Source organism: Ornithodoros turicata, chromosome 5 (assembly GCF_037126465.1).
Source record: "Ornithodoros turicata isolate Travis chromosome 5, ASM3712646v1, whole genome shotgun sequence".
Classification (NCBI taxonomy): Eukaryota; Metazoa; Arthropoda; class Arachnida; order Ixodida; family Argasidae; genus Ornithodoros; species Ornithodoros turicata.
The window spans coordinates 69,024,725-69,049,430 of record NC_088205.1 but is presented as its reverse complement, the minus strand read 5'-3'; the positions used below and the strand labels follow the sequence as shown (position 1 = coordinate 69,049,430).

Genomic DNA, 24,706 nt, shown 5'->3' with positions numbered 1-24,706 from the left:
AGGACCCTAAAAGACGCACAGACGGACACAAAGAATGAACTTTATTTTTTAGTCCTGGAGTCTGCAGGCAAATGAGGGGATCATGATCGCATGCGAGACAACATAACGTGCAAAAGAGGGCTATACCAGCTGCGGTAAATACGAAAAACACTCGAGCCCTGTTAAATGCAAAGAGCTCGAGAATGGTAGGGACCGGCTAATATATTGAACATCTTCTGTAACCCTTCCAACAGTCGACCAATTATAGTAAAAGAATGGGCGAAACAGAATATTTTAAACAGCAATAAACCGGATATGAAACTCACCTGTCGTTGGCACACAGAGAGAGGAACCTGTCGTCTGCAACCAGACGAGAGTGTCGTCTGCGTTAGACCGCTTGTCTACACTGTCGTCTGCAACGCTATCCGCTGTATTTTGGCCGGTTAACACCAGAAATGGCTTATGATAGCATATTAAAATGTATGAATGTTAAAATACAGTAAAATATAGTGCACCGCTTGCCATGGCAAGCAGTGTACAATTTCTGCTTGTAAACACTGCTTCGGCCAACGTTGGCTTCGGCCGTGTACGACGTTAGAAGTGTGCAGGGCTGGTACCGATGTCGAGGCTGTGCGAAATCGAAACTATATTCTGCGATTGACCTAGCCGTATATTAAAAGAAAAATGCCGTGAAACTTATTTGTATAACTTTGGATGCTTTCTTTCACTTCCTGACTAGGTTACAGTGTAAGTCCGTGACGTTCGTGTTTGCTGCAGTACGCACAACGGAACAAGAGAGAACTTCGTCAATATGTAATAAACTGCCATTTCTGATCTCAAGGACAGCATGCAGTTGGCGAAAGTCAGCGAATGCTGGTTGCGGGACTCGAACCAACACCTGGTCGTCGGGAGGAGTTCTACCAACATGCCACACTCGCGCTCTCGTCAACATTCTATTAATTCCGTTCGGCAACATTGTCGTCAACCGAAGCCTCGCACAGAAACACGGGCGTCTCAGGTGTACATATAGGTACACAGATTTCTATACATAATAGCGTACGCATTCTCTTTTTATGGAAAAATAATTAATACCTAAGTAAATATATAATAAATAAATAAACGGTAGATAATACCTAAGTAAAGACACTAAAATGTTAAATTTATCTTTTATTTGCGCGCGCTAATGCCTAAAGAAATGGAAGAGACAGCAATGGGAGTAACGTCGCGTCTCATGCCCTCGTTCTGTTGCCAACATAGTTCCCATATGACCAGTTTGACGTCCACCAAGATCTCGTAATTCTCACTAGGCGCCGAGCAGTAGTGTGAAAAAAAAAGCCACTTAAAAACATTTGTGCGTTTTCTTCACTTTTTGTGTTATGTTACATTTACATTTTCTATTCGTGCGACTAATCTCAAAAATGGCTCTTTCACGTATGCCCCGGTTGCGGTCCCAAGATCGTGAGGCCATCTTCCATCTCCCTTACAGCAGGCTGGCTTGAAATTTGATAAATTTTGAAAGCAAACTTCAGAATGCGAATTAAACACATCCAAAGATCGTATAAACTGTACTCTAAAGATTTCGAGGGTGTGACACCATAGCTATGAACTAGTAATAGCATCATATATTGTTCTCAACAGGAATGGCATGTGGAAAGCATTTAACATCCTTGCCGTATAGCAGTGATGGCCACTAACTACTTCTACAGTAGTTTAACTATAACTACTAACTACTTTGCGATTGAGTAGTTTAACTAGTAGTTCAACTACTTTTCAGGGGAGTAGTTAAAACTACTTCTTTAACTACTGCAATGTAGTTTAACTACATCTATAACTACTTAACGTTGTCCATCAACACCAATCCCTTGTAGTGTTCTTGGACACCTAAATATGAATCACAAGCAATGATAAACTTTGGCTCAAGCCATTGCTACGATCGTCAAACACAAAGCTTGCGGCGAAATTCTTTTTGTGCCTACGCGATAAACTAAATTGCAGAATTATTTCACAGCAAATGAGGCTTCACTAGACAAGCATCATTTATTTATTTATTCACATACCCCAAATGCCATACCCTGGGGGACACCAGTTGATACGTGACAAAAGGACGAGGAATGGTTGTTCACGAAAGTGGACTGGAGGCGGTCAGTTAAGAACATATTAATCCAGGAGAGAACATGTGCATCAAGGCCTAGTTGTGAGAGTTTAACCATTAATCTAGCGTGCGGTACAGAATCAAAGGCTTTAGCAAAGTCCAGGAACACGGCATCTGTTTGAGTAGAACTGTCCATATTTGAGTGGAGGTCGTGGATAAAACCAGCAATATAGTTGTGAGAAATTTTTACGGAAGCCATGCTGGCAGGGGGAAAAGTAAGCATTTGACTCTAGGAAGTTGATTACCTGCGAATATATAATGTGTTCCATGATTTTGTTTCCATGTGTTGATGATTTTTTTTACATCCAACAGGATCCCTCTTCGCGAAATTTAGCATAATCAGAATTATGGATCTCTATAAGTACCGTATGTCCATTACATATGCAAGTTCAGTAAAGCAAAATAATCACATCTTTCTAGCCCTAGCCAATTTAACCATGAGATTAACCTCTTATTCACTACGCTACAATGAGCCCTACTTCACACCGTGTGCACGAACTAACTATGGCACACAGTTGGTTTCATATAATCTTCCACGACATATTAATTCCCATATCCAAAACAACATTAACATCAGCTGTCTTTCAATTCGCTCAATAAAGGCCATGTATGTTCACTAGGATAGTCATATTATTTCGTGTGTTCTCATAGCTTTTTTTGTTTTTATGCATCTTAATGCATTGTGTTCATTTACCATTGTCTAACTCCGTGATTCATCTGGCTTGCTATTTGTCATTGCTGTTCCCTTTGCATTGTCTGGTTTGCTGTTTTGTCATTGCTTTATATGTCGAGTGTACAAAGGGGGGTCAGACCTCGTCAAGCTGCAGTTTTTGCAGCTTTTTGTCTGCATCCCCCCACCAAGTGTCATTGGTGGAATAAAATTATTATTATTATTATTATTATTATTATTTTGCAGGGGACGCGGGTAATGGAGATTGGTCTATAGTTCAACGGTGAATGAGTGACACCACTTTTATGCACTGGTATTATCATTCCCCGACGCCAGTCTTCTGGAATAGAAACTGAACTATTAAGTAGGAAGGGAGTTGCCTCAGGAGAGGAGCCGCCGATATTTCGAACAGAGACTGTTCTTTTTCTGGGCACCGTCCTCATCATTGGCATGGTATATAAAGGGTTAGGTGTGACGTGTTCAAAGGTTCATGCGAATTGTCCCTTTAAATCATGCCAATGATGAGGACGGTGCCCAGAAGAAGAACAGTCTCTGTTCGAAATATCGGCGGCTTCTGTCCTGAGGCAACTCCCTTCCTACATCTCTACCGGTTCGCTGGATTTCTACCCATCTATGAACTATTAAGTGATTGTTGGAATATTGCAGCAAGAAATCTGCTCGAGTGAGCCTTTGTGTTTTTAAGAATTTTGCTGTTTACTCAATCGAAACCAGCAGAGGAGGAAACCTTGATGGAAGAGATAATCTTTTCAATGCCAGCAGGAGATATCGCTATCGGTGACATGCTATTGAAGATGGATGTGGGAGGCGCGGCAGGGGGAGTTGTGTCTTCGTTGGTGAACACGCTTGCAAATGCGTTATTAAAGATAAGAGAGCATTGGTTATCTCTAACAAAATTACCATCACGATCTTTCAGTTGGATGTTTACCGATGGAGATTTTGGGTTTATAACTTTGTAGAATGCTTTGGGGTTGTGCTTCAAGAGGTTAACGAGGCCCTCGCTATAGAACCTGCGTTTTGAAGAAGTCACCAATGAGATATATTTCCGGGCGCACTCTTGATATTAGCAGTGATGATGCAGACTTACAGCGCTTAGCAAGCCTGTACAGACGTTTCTTTTTACGGGCGAGCAGTTTGATTTCATTATTGTACCATGGGGCATGACAATGTGTCTTGATGATAATGGAGGGTATATAGGCTTCAATAAGTGCATTAATCTTGGATTTGTATAAATTCCAGTTTTCCTCAACTGTCCGTACTTCAAAATTAGCGAGAAATTTAGCCAAGTAATTGGATAATTCAGAATTTATTTGGTCGTAGTTACCCTTATCGATCTTATGCGTTTGCACGAGGAACGACGGGGCACGCTGGGGACAGGTATTGTAAAGTGTAGTACTTTGTGATCACTCAAGGCGCATGGAGAAAATACAGAACCTACTATATCTGGGTCGTTAGTGAGGATTAGGTCTAGGATGTTTGATGAGGTGGGAGTTACACGGGTGGGTTCATGAACCACCTGATGAAGGTCAAACACATGACACAAATCAATGAAAGAACGTTCTTCACTGCCAGAGGCTGAGGTGGATCTCCAATTAATTGAGGGGTAGTTGAAATCACCAAGAAGAATAACCTTTGAATTTGGGAATTTGGGAAATATATGATGTAGTGATTTGTGTAATTCTGGGATGAATGCATTGCTTGAGGGAGGTCGATAGCATGCACCAACTACTAATCTACACGTGACGCAGTCAATCAATACCCACGTTACTTCGATAGGAAGTGTACATTGAACAGCATATGATTTAAAACAGTTTTTAACGGCGAGTCAAACACCACCTTCTCGTCTATTTACGCGATCACAGCGATAGAAGGTAAAGCCAGGACACTGTGGTAACAGCTCACTGTCTCTTATATCTGGCGATAACCAAGTTTCAGTAAGTGCAACAGGGTCACATTCACAGGATTGCAACAAACTACACAAATCCTTACGCTTTGGAATCAAACTGCGGACGTTACAAAAAAACAACAGATAAAGCATGTGCGGTAGTACAGTGGTGGGAAACAGAACAGATCAGCTATGGTGTACGTTCAACAACCTGTTTTAAACATTGTTTTAAAGCAACCTGTTTTAAAGCATTAAAAGTGAAGATTTAGTACACATGCACGACACAATTGCTCTGCACCTCCGTTCTCATCAAACAAGTAGCTCAAGGTAAAAGTCGGAAGCACAATCGTGCCGTAAAGGTTACGGCAAAATCGGAAGTAGTTGGCGCCTTCAGTAACCTAACTACTATAGTTAACTACTTAAAATAGTAGTTTAACTAGTAGTTGCCACTACATTTCTGCAAGTAGTTGATAACTACTTTTTAACTACAATCAGGTAGTTTAACTAGTAGTTTAACTACATGTAGTTAACTACTGGCCATCACTGCCGTATAGTAACGCCTTGCCTAGCCAAAGTTCTAATGCTCTCCATAGTCCCCAAATGCCGGCAACCAATACTCTACCCTCCGATAGAAAACGCGTTAAATAAATTTTTCAGGCCTAAAGTACTTTTAAAAATCGCATTTGATATGAAAAAAAAAAACGCCTTCAGAGCAAAGTGAGCACATAAATAGCGCAACACAGAACACATTTATTTCCAAAACAAGTATAGCATTGTAATGGTAACGAAGAAACGTTACACTACAATACAATCGATACGCCTACGGGGGCAGCCAGGAAACTGGATGCCATTACACATAAACGGCGATATGCTTCAGAGGTGAATGAGACGATAGAGGAACTTTGTACAGAAAAGTGGCTGCATTCTCTTGAGGTACCTGCGAAGGGAGAATTTAGCGACGTTAACACAATAATCCCAGCTGTCCTCCGCGATGAACAACCATGCGAAGCCGGTATTATTTATTTATTCGTTTATTTAATGATAATACTCTCATCCGTGGGATGCCGTATACAACATAAACCATGCATACAATGATGAAAGATGAAAGTCACTGAAAAGGTTAGCCAGCTGTAGGGATTGAACCCACATCTTCTGGATTACCAGTCCAGGGCTCTACCAATTGAGCTAAGCTAACACGCCTCTCTTTTTTTTTTTCTTTTCCACCTTTTCCACCTAACACGCCTCTCCTGCGACTTTCGGGGTGCGTCATCTGAAGGGACGACAAACCAGCCACTCACTCTCTGTCCCTTCTATGTTGTTCCAGCCTCAGAACATCAGTTTCTCTCTTATGCATACAATGAAAAATCAGCGCGTGTACTCATAAACAATTTAACAGTTATTGGAAAAACTTCGAGTAGCATGTGTTGGAAGCACGACAATGTGGTTTTCGGGAGGGAATTCCAGTATATAATAGTAATCGCGGAAAGAATTTGTTTGAGCGTATTATTGCTACAGAATGAGTCGCATAATTATTCGTTCATGTACAATTATAGTGCTCTGGACAAGCAGGGAAGCGCTCTTCGGGACCGTCTCATTACACAAAAGGAAAGAGAGCTCACGTGTTGGCTTCGTTGAATTGCAATGAAATACAATGAAATACAAAATAATGTTCCTTACTTGCGTTACCACAGCTTGACTGCAGGTCCTGTCACGGCAACCCTGGCGTGTGTCTTGCCCGCGTATGCTGGCCAAACTGCTTTCCAGACAGACACGGAAGTCGCTGGCCATGCAGCCTGCAGCGCGGAAGCCGAGGCTACTGGTGCACTGTAAGCGTGTGTTGCAGCCGTACCGGAATATGCTGGAGCCTGCACGGCGCTGTCAACTGGAGCTGAAGCCACGGAATACTGAGGGGCCGGTGCACTGTAGACCGGAGTCGAAGGCACGGCCGAAGCGGCAGCAGACACAGCAGCAGATGGCGCAGGTGGGAGAGACTCTGGTGCGCTGTAAACTGGAGCAGCAGCAGGAGCAACAGCAGACACAGCGGCAGATGGGGAAGACCATGGGAGAGAGTAAGCTGGAGCCGGAACCGCTGAGGGCAGAGAGGAGAAGGAAGTCGGGAAGGAAGAGAATGAAGCGGACCCAGCGAAGGAAGCTGATGGCCACCACTTTTCAGTTGGAGGCAGAGCTGGGGTGACCTTGGGCCAGGCTGCGGAAGGCCAGGCAGAGGGCCAAGCAGTTGGCCAAGCAGCGGGCCAAACTTTCTGCTGCGGCCAAGCTTCCTTGAAGCTCTTCAGGGGGAACGGAATTGGTACTGGCTTCAAAAGTGGGACAGGGATGACCTTCTTGAACAGCGGAAGTGCAAACAGAGGCTTAACGAGCTTCTTCACCAGAACAGGAGCAACAGCGGCTGCACCGAGTGCGGTGACTCCTCCGGTAGCCTTGGCTGCCAGGAGCTTAGTGCCCAGGAGAGCACCGCCGACGCGTACGATGTTGTTGACTCCGTTAGTGGCATGTGCTCCAATGAGGCAGATGCTCACGAAGAGGATAGCAGTGCGGGCCAGCTGCATTCTGTTTTTTTTTGTTAAAGAAATACAAGTTATTTTATTTATTTATTGTCACCTCCACATCACTAGCAGGCATTGAAGTACGTGTGTTCATCATCAAGTTTAGATGAAAGCTCACAACCATACACGCGACATAAACATACTAACGTTCGTCAGCCATCAATAATGCACAGCTCCAACAATAAGATATCCTGAATAATCACGATAATAATATTGTGCATCGCAAGCGTACGTTATAGTAGCGAAGTTGGTAGAAGAAGGCTTCAGTACTCTAGCTCTACAATAAAATAAAATACATGGCGCTGCGTCTCAGCATTCAGTGACCTAATGCGTCTCCATTTTCAAGCTTGTGACAGGAAACGTGGTAGCAGCATCTCACAAATACGGTTGGCGAGCTAAATTGAACTCACTAGCATCACTATAAGACAACTGCGCATAAAAACCCGATACCTTTTTGTTGCTAGAGAAATGGACAGGTTCACGACAAGGTGCAACACACGGTCGGTGACATAGCCAACACCAGAGAACAAGGAAGCTTTACGTACCTGTGCTTGCAGACAACAGGGGGGTAGAACGAATACTAAAGGTCAGAAGGCCATTCGTGGTCTTTTAAATAAGCTCACGGGAAAGGAGGGAGGTCCTCTACCAAGGACGTCTGGGAGAGATTCAAACCCTTCCGTTCAAAATTGTCTTGCCTGGGGACGACTTAGCGATTAACCTTGAGACTGACCCTCCAGACACCCCTTTCTGGTTGTGAATGTTTGTTACTGCTAAGGCAAGCGTACGGACTTGCGCTCTTTACACTTTTTTATCACCCAATTTTTTAACACAAAGCAATCACACCTAAATGGGCAGTTTGGTTCTTTGTGGATGAAATAAAAAAAACTTATCAATTATATATATATATATATATATATATATGTACATATACATTTCTGCATTTTTATTTCTGAAAACAACGGCTGTGTGAATAATATATATCATCTACTATGTCGCGTTAGAGTTACAATGAAGATTCATGGAATACTTCTTTGGCTTTTGTGTTCCTGCGTATAGGACTCGAATACCTGGAACCAAAGATCGTAGCCGGTTTCCAAACTAAAAACACGGAAACAAAAGAAAAACACCTATTTTTCGCTGGACAGGAACCACACTTTATTTCAAGGTACACCCCCAAACTCTTAGTGGGCACTTTGGGACCGAACCACAAAAGATGTGCATCGTAGTTCGAACTGTGATTCGAACATGTTATGCGGAGGAGCAAAGCTGAAACAAAGCTGAAGCTTGTACAATGATTTCTCTTGCCATCAAATCGGAATGCGTTTCTCGCTCTCGTCTTCAATCAATCACTCAATCTGTCTTCTGCATATTATAGTAACGCACGAAAGCGAAACGTGAGGAGGAATAAAATGAGGTGCTTCTCTTCGGAATTCTAGCGGTCCAAAGGCTGCAGGGCTGTGAAATATTACTGATTCCGTCCAGTAGACCATTACTACAATGCAAGAACTTCTTGTCGCAGCGCCAATGGAGGCTAGGAAGCTCCGACACCGTACATCAAACTGGTAACAATAAAAAGGTTATAAAACGAATTAAAAGCGATTAAAATAAATAAAATAAGACTAATTTAATAATGCGTAATAATTTCATTAATTAAAAATAAATTTGGAAAGTAATTTACCAATTAAATTCATAATCACGATAGTACACAATAATCATAATCGTGGAGTCACGAGGCGGCTATCACAATGAGTGATAATTGATCAGTACAGATGATCCGTGGTACTCGTAGTAACAAACGTAAAGTAGTTAGGTTAGAAATTATATTTAATTTAATATAACAAGGATATTGGTCGCTCGCTTTGGAGGGGAGAGTGAGCATACGAACATTCTACCTCGTTTACGGTATAAGGACGTTTCGATACAGGACATTCTGGTACAGTGCTGGACAAAAGTTTACAGAACTCGCTCCGGCGCATTCCTTCGTCAGAGTGACGTGCTAGCAGCGAATGGTACCGTACAGACTTACAAACAGGTGATTGGGTTACACATGTCTGTAACTCCGTACGGTCCCATTCGCTGCTGGTGTGTCACTCTGAGGAAGGAATGCGCAGGAGCGTGTTCCGTAAACTTTTGTCCAGCACTGTTGTCCCGTATTGTTGTTGTTGTTATCCCGCACTGTACATTTCTGTACGCTGACTTTTCGGTACACGGGCATCTTGGTACATGGACATCTCGGTACACGGGCATCTCCGTACATGAACATCTCTGAGCACGGGCGTGCATCTCGGTACAAGTCCTGCGCAGGATGCGGCGCGCATGTGTTTCGCAAGTCGAGTTTATAAACTATGGTTAAAACCTGTGCCGAATAAATGATCTTACCGCGGCCTTTTTGTAACAAGCACCAAGGTTATTTGATGGGTCTAAAACACTTATGCTCATTTCTACTTACAACGCACCAAATGCTATACGCATATATGAAGAAGTATTACGCGGAGAACACCGCCAATATTTAGTCTGTGCTCCTCTGATTTAAAAAAGTCTCAAAATAGAGCACGGGCGTGTCACAATCAGTATCTGAAATAGAAAATACGACACAATACGACCGCAACCATCGCATGAGTATTATAAATGTTTTCTATCAGGTTGCGAGAGGTGGAGCAATACACCTTTACGTGACTCGTTATATCTGCAGAAGTATTTTACTGTGTTGGAGAGGCCAACATGATTCACGCTAACAGGCCAATCTTGCCGTATACCCTGGAGAGATTCGTATAGGGTCTATGCAAACGAACAGGCAAAAAATTGATAAATATGCACTCATTACGAGCGCCGGCTACCCCAGATCACTTAGGAAAACACAAATGAGTGACAAAGACTCTCAGTCAGTCACTTACACACGCTGTCACACACACACTGTCCACACACACCTTTTTTTTCTCTCTCATGAACTCAACACAACAGGCAAAAAATGGGAGAAGTCTAGCACTCGCCAGTGAATAAGATATGTATTTAAAGAGATTGAAACATTTATTTTACCGAAAAACAAGCTTTCGGACGTTAAACACTTGGTAGAGAACATGGAACACTTAGTATAAATATCTCTACCAAGTGTTCAATGTATCGCACCCGATGAAGGACGGACTCCGTCCGAAAGCTAGTTTTTCAGTAAAATAAATGTTTGAATCTCTTTAAATACCTATCTTAGGCTCTATGCAAGAAAGAAACCGGGTAACAGAAATACCCTCTCAACAACCCTGTCAACATGTGGAATTTCATATTACCGTTTACTTCTATCCTCAGCTTACAAGTACTGTAGACGTTTTTTTTATTCGCGATGTATTAATTTTCGCGAATGTCGCGAGCGCTAAAAAATCTCAAAAACTTTTCACTCGCGAACACAGCTTGGCGTTTATCCCGCGAAAGGAAACATCCCTGGAATCACGAAATTAAATACTCGCGAATAATTTCGCAAATGAGAGAAAGAGAGAGAGAGAAAGAGATACGTGATGACGATGACATGGGGACTGAATGCGCAATTGGCGAAAATTAATACATCACGAATAAAAATACGTTTACAGTATTTTTTTTTTTCGACAAAAGCTATTTTTATATATTAACGTGTTCGTAAACAAAATAGAAACACATATCACGAGTGTTATGTTTTATTATAATTCTGTCCAGTTCCGGCGGTCAACTCCCCATTGCATTTTTGTCACGCTTACGAACCGCCGACGGCTCGTAGCAGCTGTCGTCCTCTTATGGATTGCTGTGGACACGTGGTTTTGGAATATGCCCTTTGGCTGTACTGCATACCACAACCGCCGGCTCTGACAACCACTGCCTAAGTGTGCCCATGAAAGACGAGCTCCCACACCCTCCAAATTCATGGTCAACCCCCAAGAGAAGGTGCTACTTTTTCTTCTTTCGCCTATACACGATTATCCCTTATCCCTAAAACGACTGACTGCGCTTGTATTGTATGGGGGGGAGGAGGGAGGGGTGTACGTATCCTGCATGCAACAAGGAAGTGCAGATGTGTTTCCGGCATGCGTTTTTTTTTTCCCCATCTTTCTTCTTTATTTCCTTTCTTTCTTTCCTTTCCCCCTTTCTTTTCACATTTTACTTCGACAGCCCAAAACTGAATCTTTCGAGAAGTATCTGGATATTCGAGCTGAGAAATTCAATCAAAACTACGTTCCATGCCTCATGAGTCATGACTCTGTTCAGGCTGGTGGGGGGAATATGTGTATTTAAAAAAAAGAAGGGGAGGAAAGGATAGACCGGCGTTCGCCGACTTGCTATTCCTTAAAAAGAAAAAGAAGAAGAAAGAAAAGGAAAAAGAAAAGGAAAGGAGATAAACAAAACAAACAAATACACACGCACACACATAAGTGGGCCTTAGAGACTAGTGGTCTCATAAATGGGGGGGGACATCCATTGCGCGGCTCCGTTATCGCTCCATAACTTAAAAACGACAAACACAGACAAGGTCTCAAGCACAGCTGTGCTTGAGACCTTGAGACTTTGTCCCCTAGTCTCGGGTTTTTAAGTTATGGGTCTATACCGCCAGCTCGCTTGCTACCTCTCTATCCTCCCGTTATCACGTTTGAGAGGTGCCGTCCTTAGTTTATACGGCATAGGACGGCATACCAGATTCCAGTGCTCATGTATGAATGGACACTGCTCGCTGACATGTAATAAATCGGTCGTGCTACATGAAGTTTTCATTGCAGTCCCCAACAATACTCTTCAGCTCAGCCCTTCGGACCCGTTTGGTTAAGTATTTCTTCAACTGATCAACTATTAGCAACTATGTAAACGTCTTCTCGATTAACTGTCAACTATTTACTATACTGGGTTAATTCCCTCCCTCGTCGTCTCTACATGTATTTGTTGTTGTTGTTATTATTATATGAGTATTACTATACAGGGTGTTTATTTTGCCCTTTACAGAGTTTTTATGAAAGGGAACAGAAAGCATAGATGTCGTTTTTTGTAGTTGAGTCATAGAGCCAGGCGGACATCAGCTGGAAGAAAGTATGCAACTAAAAAATGATTAGTTACCTAAATTCACTAATTAACTCTTTAATTAGGGGATTTCGGGCAAAAGCGAGATAGCAGAACGATCTTTTAGCAGAACGAACAGCAGATAGCAGAACGAACGAAAAAGAAGAAAACCATCTTCGTTAAAAGTTCAAAGAAACCTGAGACACGCACGGGTGCGTTAAAATATCCATCCCCGAATTTTTATATGCAAATGAGCCGGAATCGAAACCGCGGCGACCGGAAACCCAGGGAGCACATCGCTTATTTCACATTATATTTTTATTGCAATAAAATGCCTGAAATGACATACGCGTATCATAACATTCATGAAATATAATAAATTTAATTGATAGTCCTGCTTTTTTGCTGGTGTATGCTGATGAATCCAATAATTTTTTAGTCTTTGACATACTCGTACCGTTCACAGGTATGGATCCGTTTTCCCGTCTCACGGGTAACGGCTTCAATGAATGATACCTAGATACCAGCTGTTTGTTGATAGGTCTGGCGACGCATTTTTTAGCAGTGCTGAGCCTAAAATATTCAGAGGCCATCCATGGGGCCTCCGCACTCTCCAAATGAAACAAAGCTTTCGCAATATTCATTTTTAATATTTCAATGCAATTACCGTGTAGATGTTACTGGGGAAGTGCTTCTGCACCTGGACAATATGAACCGTGCAGTAGACCTTTGTATCTTATTTATATTTTCGGACAGCGCCCTATTTTATGGATCATAGACTGCTGATACATATATTCCAAAGGACATCTAGTGATTTATATGTTGATAATTTGTTTCGTTGCTCCAAAGCCAAATTTCCTTTTTCACATCCAAAGTCGTCGGGTAGCTTTGGAACACATGTGCTTAATATGGCTATCCAATTTTAGATCGTTTCTAATAATGACACCCAAGCATTTATAATAATCAACGTTCTTCAACTGCTTACACTGTAGCCTTCAATTCATTTCCAAAATACACGTATATTTTTTGTAGTCTGGCAATAGATAGTTTGATCAGATCTAATTATCATGTACCAGTATAGGCACCAGTGGATGATTTTATCAAGACCACTCCTCATTTTTTTGTGTGGTTAGAAATCGGTTTGACTGACGAGTAAATAAGACATTCATATGGAAATAGCCTCACAGTAATTTACTCTATCGACTACCCTGCACTAGATCGTAGCAACGGTCAGGAACAGAGTTCAATCGGCAATGACTGACAACTGTCAAAGTTATTGTGCAGAAACACGAACATTTCCTGCTTACCTGTATACTTGTATATATCCCTGCTTACTTGTATATATCCTTGTATATCTGCATGTGTCTTAACGCGTTGAGTGGAGCGGCATTAGATGAAATTGCATTCGATAAAACGGCGCCGGTGAAACGGCGTTCGACGAAACGGCGTTCGATAAAACGGCGTCGATGAAACGGCGTTCGATGAAATGGGCAGACAGATGGGAAACAGCATGATGGTAGGAGATGCAAACTCCAGGCATTTCTTCCACACTTCTACCCTTAGATTTCGCAAGTATAGAAACAAATATCTTGTAGCGTTTCGAAAACAATTGATTTTGACGATAGCCTGCATTCCGCAGTGTAGGCATGAGGCTCTTGTGCACAAAGTGATAACAACCAGAGTTCGAGGTAACTCGTTGCAAGTAATTCGTTACTGTAACTAAGTTCATTTTTTTGGTAACTTGTAACTTTACTCGGTACCTTTGCGCTGTGGTAACTTTCAGAGGAACTCGTTCCTTTTTCAGGTAACTTTGCCAAAGTGACTTAAGTTAAGTTCCAAGTTACTTTTATTATTATTTTTTATTGTATTATTTATTATGTTACTATTTTTGGCCATAAAACGTAATATTCAATCAATGACAGTATTTTATTTAGGAAGGAAGAACCGCTGCCACTCAAATGAAGCTGAACCATTTGCGCCCACAGGGGCTAAGATGCAAAGCGTTCGAATAGACCTCTACCACAGAAACGTCATTATGACATTGGTAGACAGACTCAAACCGAAACAAATAGGCAGGAGGGCTGGGTTCCACGAACGGGCACTTGTTCGCTGTCTCCCATTCAAAAGAAAAGTAGGATCGAGGATCGCGTCCCTTTAAGGGGCCATGTCGTAATCCCCGCAAGACCGTGGCTTTCGGGAGCGACCTTGTTCACCTGTAGTTTCGAGCGCAGTTCAATTCTACCAAATTTTGGCGCTGTCGAACACTATGACGTCATTTGTTTACAAACAGGGAGAGGTCTATTGTTGGACATAAACGAAAACGATCTAAGCGTGTGGCACTCCTCCGCAGGCAACTAAGGTCTAACTCAACTGCTCATGCGCGCTGCACCTGCGTAATGCTATTTTGTGTCCGGAGTAACTTGGAAGTAACTCGTTCTTTTTTTTTAAGTAACTCAGTAACTGCGAATTACATTTCATGCTGAAGAACTTCGCTGTTAACTTAGTTACACACGGTAACTTAACTTGTAACGAGTTCTTTTTGATGGGTAACTTCTCAATCTATGATAACAACTCTTTTTAGTCGTGCACTGCAGCAGCGACGAGATGACACCAGCGTTGACAACCTTAGAGTGTCCATTATTTGCCCAAAGAACTGGTCCTGGATTCCTGGATTTCTTAGGCAAATTGAGGCTTTGTATGTATTTGTCCTTTCTATGTTGTTCCAGACTCAGAACGTCAGTTCTTTCATGCCCTGGATTCATTTTGCCATATAGTACCGACATAATCCTGCTATGGGGAAAGTATACATCTGACGTCCAAAACATGAAGCATGTTATCACACAAGTGCTCTGTAAAAATTCATGCGATGAGGACTATATGACGTGAACGATTTGATCAGCAAGAGAAGAATAAGGGGATATTATAGTAATATCAACAACAAACTGTTTTACAACGACATCGCGTTCCATTAATTTACAATATAAAAAATAATTTACAATAACAAAAACTCTGTGACAGCATAATCATGTGTACTCAAATAAATTTCAGACAACACTGGTGTTACCTTAGAAGCAATATACACACGCCATCCTCTCGTATTACAAGCTTATGATTTACAAAAATAGCCGTTGACTCAAGGACTGTTCAATAAGGTCCGAAGTTCGCCTAGGTTGCAGATGGATGGTCAGGGAGTAGTACAAACCTTTTATGTCCAAAGACATGATATGGCCAGAAGCACCATCAAGTGGATCAACAAGGAACAGACGCTCTTCAGAATCTCTTAGAACTAAGCTGTGTGGGAGACGAGTACATTCCGAAGGAGTGTGAAGGAGTTCTGCAAAAAAGTTGACATGGCTCTCTGCCATGAGTCGATTTCGCTTACTACAACAACCCTAAGGGTTATGTCAACCTTGTGATCTTTTAACAAGAATTTTACCGGTAAAGACAGCACCTTGCATTGTGAAAGTTTCTTGACAATGGGACTTTGACCATTAGAAAACACACATTATGATGCTCTTCTTTATGCCGTTGACGTCACCAGTGAACGGTTTAAACACCTTTTTCAATAGCGTCACACTTCTTGCTTTCAGTGTCTGATTTTGAGAGGACACCAGGTTTACCAGATTTTTCACATTCGATTAGGAAGATATCACTTTCTTTTAGCTCCTTTTCCGGTGTCCGCCCATTCCATCGAACGCCGTTTCATCGGCGCCGTTTTATCAACGCCATTTCATCGAACGCCTTTTCGTCGTACGCCGTTTCATCGACGCCTGACTAAGGTTAGGTCAGGAGAGCCTTTTACGTAATTCACACGTTGTCGCAAGAAAAGTGGCGGCCACCGAATCGATGAAACGTCCATTTTCGACGAAATGGACTTCGATGAAGTGTCCCGGAACAAGTTGCTATACGTAATCGAATTACGTCACCTATCATTTTGACTCGCAGGCGAACAGGACCCTCCAATTTGCGGAAACCGGCAAGCCTTCCTGAATGAGCTTTTTGGACTTCGTTGTCTTGCGAGCTTTTGCATTTCTCTATTTTCTTTTTTTACGTCACTCTCGTTGTATGTTGTAGGGGATACGCGAAACAAACGAAGGTAATTATAATTCGTGGCTGATAATGTAACCAAAGGTAATGATATAATGTCGCGGAACAATAATACACATGGTGGACGGCACAGCGGTCGACACGTGGATTAATTTGTCCAACATGATATCTAAAAAAAAAGAGAGAAAAACGAAGAAAAGTTGTATACACTACGCAAATGTGGTGCCCCATGCACATCTCTTCCCACGAACTGGCATATACTTTATCCTCACGTACTTTTGTACACACGCAGAGAAACAAATATTTTGTGTTATTTGTTTAAAATTTAACTGTACAAAAGTAGTGCTAGCAGCACATGTAGGTCAGCCACTAAGAACAAAAGGGTGGTACCAGAAGCGCCTCACATAAATCAAAACAGGATGACCTGAGGCATTCTGCGGATGTACTGTGATGTCTCCCCCCCCCCCCCCCCCCGCAAATGTGGAGGCCCCGTGACCACCGTAGGGCGTTATTGTGTTTTCTGGCTGGGTTGCATTTCAACTGCTTTACCCACAAACGATATATGTGCAATAGCGCCTTAATTACATATAGGAACGGCAATTTAAGGCGCATCACAAAGTGAGGCAACCATGCCACGAACTTTAGCGCTTAGATCGATGTTACCTGGGCTCGATTTAAAAAAAAATTGTGTCGCGAAATGACAAGGTTTTACAGCATATGGACACTGCGTAGCTTCACTGCTAAAAGGTATTGCACAAGAGCGTTGGAAATGCATGTTTGTGCCCTTCAGGTAGCGCAAATCAACATTCATAATGCTTAGAAACAGGGAAACAAAACCGAAACCAGTGAATGTTCACATATGCCTTTTTGCCTCCATGATTTCTGCGTTCTGTTGCCTCCCATCCTGAACCGCAGGTGGCGCTAGGCAAAATGGCGCATTCGGCTGAGTTGCGTTTCGTTGTGCTTGAAGTAAAATAATTGTATTCCACTGTGTCTTATTGTACGTTATGTAGATCTGTGGGTGTCTTATAACCACAGATGAAAATCCCCGTGCCTCTAATATGTCGACCGTTATAGCTTCTGCCAGTCCTGCCAAGAACACCAACGAAGGTGCAATGTTCAGGCGAAGTTTTCTTTCCCGGTTAATAATTTTCGGAACGGCAGGACACATATTTTTGGGGGTTTCGACTGTTTCTATCACATCTTATGCACATTCAAACCACTTCTATGGCTTAATACCTATTGTTAAACTCCTTGCAGATATCTCATGTTTACAGCTGAGTGACAGTACGCTTGCTACAGCATCGCCAGCCGATGACAGAAACTTCCAAGAATTCAAACATAGGATCTCAACATTTTCTGATAACTTTGGCACTGTATCCTTCACCTGCATTCCACAGCTAGTTTTTATTTTTTAATGTTGCGTGTGTTTTTGCCTCTAACCACAAATCCAGCTTTCAAAATGGTTCTGCAAGCCTCTTGAGCTTTCTCCGCCGGAATGCGCAAAATTTGGATGGACATGTTCGTCTGCAGATATGTTAGTGTGCAGTTCATGCAAAAAGTACCTTCACTGCAAGATCTCAGCTTCGCTAAGCAACCAACTTCGTAAGAAACGTTCTGCTGTCAGAATAAGATTTGAAATTTTACACAATCCGAACCTAAACGCTCACTTGTATTTCGGACGTAGGCACTAGGCATGTAAAAGAGCTGGTTCGATCACTCAAGGAAGCCCATGTTAAGCACTGTCCATGGAAGGTCGCACCGTGTCCAGGTAAACTTTTCGTCTCGTTGTCATTCCTTACTGACAGTCTTTCTTCACATATTTTCGGAAACAGTGTTGGAGTTCGATGGTGATCGACTCAAACCGTTCACATGTTTCGATTGGTTTTAAAAGCTTTTTAAAGAACACATTCACACCATCGTGCTTTGTATAACAAGAGAGAAAAGGAAAGAGCAACACAGGCTGCCATTAAAAATGAAATGCAAAACTAGCCCCAAGCAATTGCTAGCCAGTTTTGGTATATTTTGTTCAATGTTATGGACAACTTGTTCTTGCAGGATGTAGCAATAGATTGCAGTAAATAGGAACTTCTAGCAGCCAACTGTATCAATGATTAAACAGAAACCATACAGGAGCTGAATGGCGTACCGTGTTGCATGATGTGAGCATTTGCACTGTCTGTATCAATGCCTCTGGACATGACATCAATGTCGAATGAATCAGTTTCACTTATTTAATCCATTGAAATGAATGGAAAGAGTTTGTGATTGTTTCTCTTAACTTGGCTTGACCCCATCTCCATTGGGAGAAGGGGTTGTATACCAGTTTACAGATTTGCAATATAGTACAAATTCCAATGCTGCAAAGTAGTAATTTTAGCATGAACCTAATTTTTGCAAATCTTGCGATCATTGTATTTCTGCAAATTTAGAGTTCCGTAAAACATTGACAACAGCAAAGTGTGGATCGCTATAGACGATCGCTAGCGAAGTCGAACCAACCTACGGAGTGCAGTTTATGTAGCACTATTTTAGCATGCATTTAGCCCACTTCGGTAACACTTACGGTACCGAATAAAAATTGATTCCATGCTCATTCGAACATCATTTTTTTGTTCCTCCGTTGTTCCAAACTCAACATGGTGTGCTTGATCAGTAATGTCAAGGACACCAAAGAAGAGTTTGATTCCACACGGATGTATCAGAAGCACCAGTAATTCCCGATATCCTGGCGAACCTTCAGATTTCCTGCATTCTGATCGAGATAAGCTAAGATCGTGTAACTGCACAGAAAATGCTAAATTACAAAATCCAAAATTAAAGTCCCATGAAATATTCCCACAGTGCGTTGTGTAGCGAACTTGCAAATCATTAATACCGCAAAATTATATCTTGAGATATCTTCGGTGTTGAGTGGATCACCACGAGGCAATGCGGATGTCTGGCACAATTTTATTTTTATTTATTATTTTTATTTGTTATTATATTTATTAATTTTATTATTTTGACCGTATTTTTCAGAATCGTACACCATCATGCCACAGCTACTCCGGAAAGATGCATTGTCGCAGTTCCGTGGACGGTTTGAAACATTGTTACGTCTCAGTGACAAGTTGCCTGCACCAGAAATGCAGAATGTAGAGAAGCAGGTGTGGTGTGCTTATAGTAGATGTTTTGTAGTAGCTTTCACACTTGACATGCACTGAGTGGTATTGCTGTTTGACAGATTGTTCCCGAGTATGTAACAGAGCTGATAACATTGTGCCACGCTGAGGACAATGCCATATCAAGGTCTGCTGCAGTGCTTGCCATACTCGGGTGGAAGGCAGGGTAAGGTCATGGTTCTTCAAAATGCTGTTTCGATACATTTGAGCACAGTCTTCATATTACATTTTGCTACAATTTTTTTTTTTTAGCTTCATTTTAGGGAGTCTCACTTTGTGTCTGTTACACTGTAATCCATACATATCCTCATGGATTAGCTTTAGCTGAGAAATTGCAGTCTGCTTTCTCACATCTGACACGTGGGGGCTTTCTGTAGGTAGATGGTTGCTCTCTGAATATTTCGAAGTTTGTTGACACATGGTGAAATATTTAGATACAAATAATGTTGTTTCATCGTAATATTGTCAATTATGTATTTCAGTGCAAATTTTTTGGGCTTTACTTTTGTTCAGAATGGGTGATGGGTGCTGGAAATCGCGTTTTATATCAGGAGCTTCTAAGTGGGGTATAATTGGGTGATATATAATATTTAGAGCCTGAAGTTCTTGGGAAATATTTTTTTTCTAAATTTGGGGAGGTACAAATCGGGTAAAAAAACATGTGCTCTAAATTCATGAGAATTCAGGTGAAAAAACCTCCACTAGGCTAAATTCGGGGACAATTCGGGCTCAGCTGCTCAAACTAACTGTACTGGTTTGGTACAAATGGTGATGTAACTGCATTTGCTGCCAAACCAGTTAGTGTGCATTCCTAAAGATATCTCAGTGAGAGTAGTTTGCTGGGTTAAAATCGTGTTTCACCCTAAAGGGGCAACCTTCAGTTCAGGGTGCAAATTCGGGGAGGAATCGCACCCTAAACTGAGTCCTAAAACTTCAGGCTGTAATAATAATAATAATATTTTTTTGGTAGAAAGGGTTTCTCACATTTCAGATGAACACAATATTGCAAAAGGCAATACCTGATGCTAGATAAACATTTAGGAGCCACAAGTAACAAAAAGAATAATTCTCATAGCAAGTAGTATCAGTTGTAAACTATAGGAGGGTGTACAGTTCGCACAGAGATGGGGGGAGGGGGAATGACTCTTGCAATATCCTTGTGCTGCTGAATCCCCAAGCCTTATCCCCTTTTCAGACTCTTTATTTATTCACGCAAGCCTGATTCACGCTCAGTATACTGATGTATATCCAGCTGCAATACTGCTTGTTGTAGTGAACCATTTCTCTCTCTTGAACAGTTTAGTGTGTCCAACACGCAAGTACATAGCCTGCGATTTCTGCCAGCGGAGTACGGGCACCTGGTTCTACCTGTCTGTTACCGAAAGCAAGTGCGTCGATAAAAACGCTGGAATGTGCGGAGGAGATACAGCAGACTCACCAGTGTGCACCCAAAAGGACACAATAGTAGACGGCAAAGATGCAGATAAAGAAAAAGTGTGTGGTGGAGTGAAACGGAAACACGATGGAGAAGTAAGTGCTCTTCTCCTCACCCTTCTCTTGTTTATCTGTCTCCTTTATTGATTTTGATTCCGTGTTACGAAGCAACAGTGTGTAAGTAATGGCATACAGATGGATAGAGGGACAGGGGTGTTGGTATGTGTCCTTGGCCAACTTCTATCAATCAATCAATCAATCATTTTGTTTCACTCATTCATATAATACATACAAGTAACAGAACTCAAGGAACCAGAGGGAAAATCTCGGTTAAAGGTTCATAGGGAACTGTGCCGGCATCCATCTCGAAAGCCTGCTGGAAAACCCAAGGAAAACCTCAGACTGCACAGACGGTGGTAGGATTCCAACCCACCACCTCCAGCGCGACCTTGGATGCTTCCATCCACTCGGCCATCTGCATCTGCTCGCTGGTTGTAGCTCCAGGGTCGTGCTGAAGATTATAAGAGGTCGTGGGTTCGAATCCTACCACTGGCTGTGCTGCCTGAGGTTCTCCCTAGGTTTTCTGGCAGGCTTTCCAGGCGAATGTCAGCACAGTTCCTCCAGAAGTCGGCCCAGGACACATACTAATCCCCTCTGTCTTCCACTCGCTTCCTGCTGTCCTCCCTCCATCTGTCCACGTCTGTACTTCGCTCATAGCCACACTTGCTTCGTGGCGTTAACACAGAATTAAAAAAAAGTTATTGCGACTAAAATAGCTACACTGGACCAGCGTAAGATTATCTCTTAATGTATTAATATCATATATTTCTTGAGTAATGAAGAATGCTATATGAGAACTTTATATGCTTGTATTGCTCTTTGATGTCTAGTTTATGATCAGAGTGAAGTGTAAAGTAGATTTGCTGACCTCCAGGCAACAAAACTCTTTCCGTTCTCCGTTTTGCCGTTCAAGCTCCGTTACTCTCGTAGAACTTTCTTACCAAAGCTGGACTCTTAGTCCTGCATTGAAGTAGTATGCACGTGCTTGACTGACTTACGAAAGTGTCTGTTTTAGGAGAAGTTTAATCCACTCAGTGAACATTTTGCATGGTGTATCTGGAGGAGAGCAAATGCATCTAACAAACAAGGATGGGAAGTTTTTCTGGAGAGTCTCTTGCACAACATTGCATCCAGCAAGTCATCCGGAGATTCCTTACCAGTGGTGAGAAATGTGCTATTGCTGCTTTAGAAGTCTGCATACTGTAAACGTATTAATTTTCACAAATTTTGCAAAGAAAAAAAAGAACAAGAGTGTGGCCACGAAAACTGCAAAATGCTTACAAAAAATTTCTACTTGTTAATAAAGTCTTGACCTATAGTAGTGTTCAGCTTCAGTAGGAAAACAAATCTAGTCCATCAACTACATACACTGTTGGAGATAAGGCGGAACAATAACGCGCGCCAGGATAAATACTGCAGCGCCACCATGCGTGCGCCAACAGTAGGGGAGCAGCAGGGAGGGCATATGGCACTCAACTGTAGCAAAAAAGAAGAGTATGAGCAAGTACGCGGCAAACAAGCTGGCACCAGCCCCAGAGAAATTCTACAAAGGAGACAGAGCCAGTGGACTGCTATTTCAGGCCCGAACGGGTTCACTACTAACGAGGAAGAGGCTTTCCGAACTTTTTGGAAAGGATCCCCCGATATGCATCCTATGCGACACAGGAGAAGAAGAGGATATTGAACTTATCTTGCTAAGATGCCTGGCACTCCATACGACCACCTCTTCGAAAGCGACCGCGCCCCTCCTCGGCTTCCACCCAACCAGCGAGGAGATCATCCTGAAAACGAAACGCCTTCTACTAACTTGGGAGAAAGCCACACAACAGAAAACGAGAAACAGTAACCCTACATCAACCAACTCGAAGAACGTTACCGCATCAACTAGTACAGTGCCCACATCAGCTCCAGATTCCGAAACCGAAACCATGACTAAAGCGAAAGCATGAAGACCTGAAGCCCATGCCTTCGCCGGCAGCCAAGTCAAGCGCATCAGAATCAACCAACGAAAAAAGGAAACCCGAAAACCAGCGACATCTCCCGAACGACCCTGTCGTTCAACCCTCCTTCTAGACATTGTTTTGTCTAGTCTCTCGCTTGTGGTGCCCTATATATTAGGATACCTGCCCTGCTACAAAAGGGATGAATCGAGCCTGAACCTGAACCTGAACCGGAGGGTTCGCGTAGTGTCATGTGGCCAGTCTTAAGCAGAGTGAGTATGATTAGGGCCCTCGGTTTTCGGGTAAACCCCGATAAAGCCGGTTTTTACCCCTCGATTTACATCAAAATAGTTCGGGTTTAACCCGTTCCTAAAACGGGCTGCCCACTCCAAACGTCAGTTTATACATGGGACTTCCCTCTCTCCGCTCCCCCCCCCCCCCACTACACGCTCCAACAAAGAGCCCCCCCCCCCCCCAAAACCGAGGGTCTGGATCTGCCCCTGGTCACAGAGTGCTTTGCCGAGAGTGACTTATTGGGTCTACCCAGAGGTCGCCCGATCATGCTACAGATGGGGTGCCTGATGGTGGGCTGAGTGGGCCCCCACACGCCACTGCGAAGGAGGCAAGCGAAGCACTAAAGGTCGCACTGTTATTCTTTGAGCAGTAGAAGGACATTTATAACAAGCGCGCCGCTGATGGATGGTGGTGTTGTCCATTTAGGAAACTTCATTACTGATAATTGCTGCGAGTAGACATTGGTAACCGACTTTTTTCCAGAAAATAACTCGTAACTATGTAGGCTTTTGTTCTGTGTAGCGGTCTGTCCGGAAGCTGCGTTTCTCGTTAGCATGGAAATTGGCTTTGTGGCCAAAATCCATAGGAACGGTGGTGGTCATATTAACGAGGGTGCACTGTACTTGTACCAGCGGCAGGAAGCTCACATATTGCAAGTCACATATTTATTGTAATTCTCTCGTTCTTGTTGCAGGGTGATGTATATGTCCAGGTGCACAAAATCCTTGCTGTTCTGGCACAGTAACGGTCCATACTGCTACCTTCAAATATCATAACCTCATCTTTGTACAAATAAATTGTATAACGTTGTGCAAGTTGTGCACACAAGTTTGGACCTGCATTGAAGTTATTAGCATTCATGTGGTTTATTTAAGTTTTCATTTTCAGACACTGCAAATTCTTATGGTGTAAAGGGCTTGCTGACATAGCATCTGCAGTCTTACTATATTTTCCTTGTGGAAAGGGAAGGCAACTGCAGAATTTTATAGTGAATGCACAGCATCGGATTCTATACAAGGGTTGTTCAAGGTTGACTGAGACTTTCGCTCGAGAAAAATCTGCAAGTAAATGTAACTGAAAAAAAACTTTCAGAGGACGAAATGCAACCCTTCTCTGGTCAACAGCAGTGCACATGCAGGAGCTATCATGGAGGTGAGCAGTGTGTCTGTAGCCATGGAACAGCGATGCATGATCAAGTTCCCCATGGAGGAGAATGTAAAACAAGCCTCAATTTTGCAAAGATTACATACAGGCACAGTATGGGGAACAAACGATGTCAAGCGGAGGAGTGTATGAATTGTCCAAACAGTTCGGCGAAGGACAGGATATGGTGCCGAATGGACCACGTGGACACGTTCGTCCGACTGCAGTCACGCTAGTGAACATCGTAAGCTTTGCAAAAGCATCCTTGAGAGCCGGCGAGTAACAGTTCAGGACATTGCAGCCCAGTGTAATATTAGTGTCAGCAATGTGACAATAATTCAGGAGCACT

The 24,706-nt window shown here is 42.6% G+C and overlaps 2 protein-coding genes and 1 non-coding gene across 3 annotated transcripts in view; 1 reads left to right on the top strand and 2 right to left on the bottom strand.

Moving 5' to 3' along the window:
• Window positions 1–5,577: 5,577 nt before the first annotated feature.
• The window catches only part of LOC135394664 (nuclear pore complex protein Nup58-like), a 29,842-nt gene continuing 10,713 nt past the window's right edge, over window positions 5,578–24,706 (bottom strand). Inside the window, exons 2-3 of the mRNA XM_064625516.1 lie at window positions 6,382–7,272; window positions 5,578–5,641 (exon numbers count right to left, since the gene is read on the bottom strand). Coding sequence (XP_064481586.1) covers window positions 6,387–7,271 — 885 coding nt within the window. The 5' untranslated portion in view covers window position 7,272 and the 3' untranslated portion in view covers window positions 5,578–5,641; window positions 6,382–6,386. The remainder of the gene's footprint in view (window positions 5,642–6,381; window positions 7,273–24,706) is intronic.
• Window positions 5,827–5,899, bottom strand: Trnat-ggu (transfer RNA threonine (anticodon GGU)). The gene has a single exon. It is a non-coding gene; the product is annotated as a tRNA-Thr (tRNA).
• On the top strand, window positions 17,234–24,055 carry LOC135394660 (zinc finger C3HC-type protein 1-like). The gene is made up of 9 exons (XM_064625511.1): window positions 17,234–17,432; window positions 17,583–17,698; window positions 17,777–17,927; window positions 18,010–18,093; window positions 19,344–19,471; window positions 19,549–19,652; window positions 20,785–21,016; window positions 21,996–22,142; window positions 23,909–24,055. The coding sequence occupies exons 1-9, from the start codon at window positions 17,384–17,386 to the stop codon at window positions 23,957–23,959; spliced, it is 1,062 nt and encodes a 353-aa protein (XP_064481581.1). The 5' UTR covers window positions 17,234–17,383; the 3' UTR covers window positions 23,960–24,055.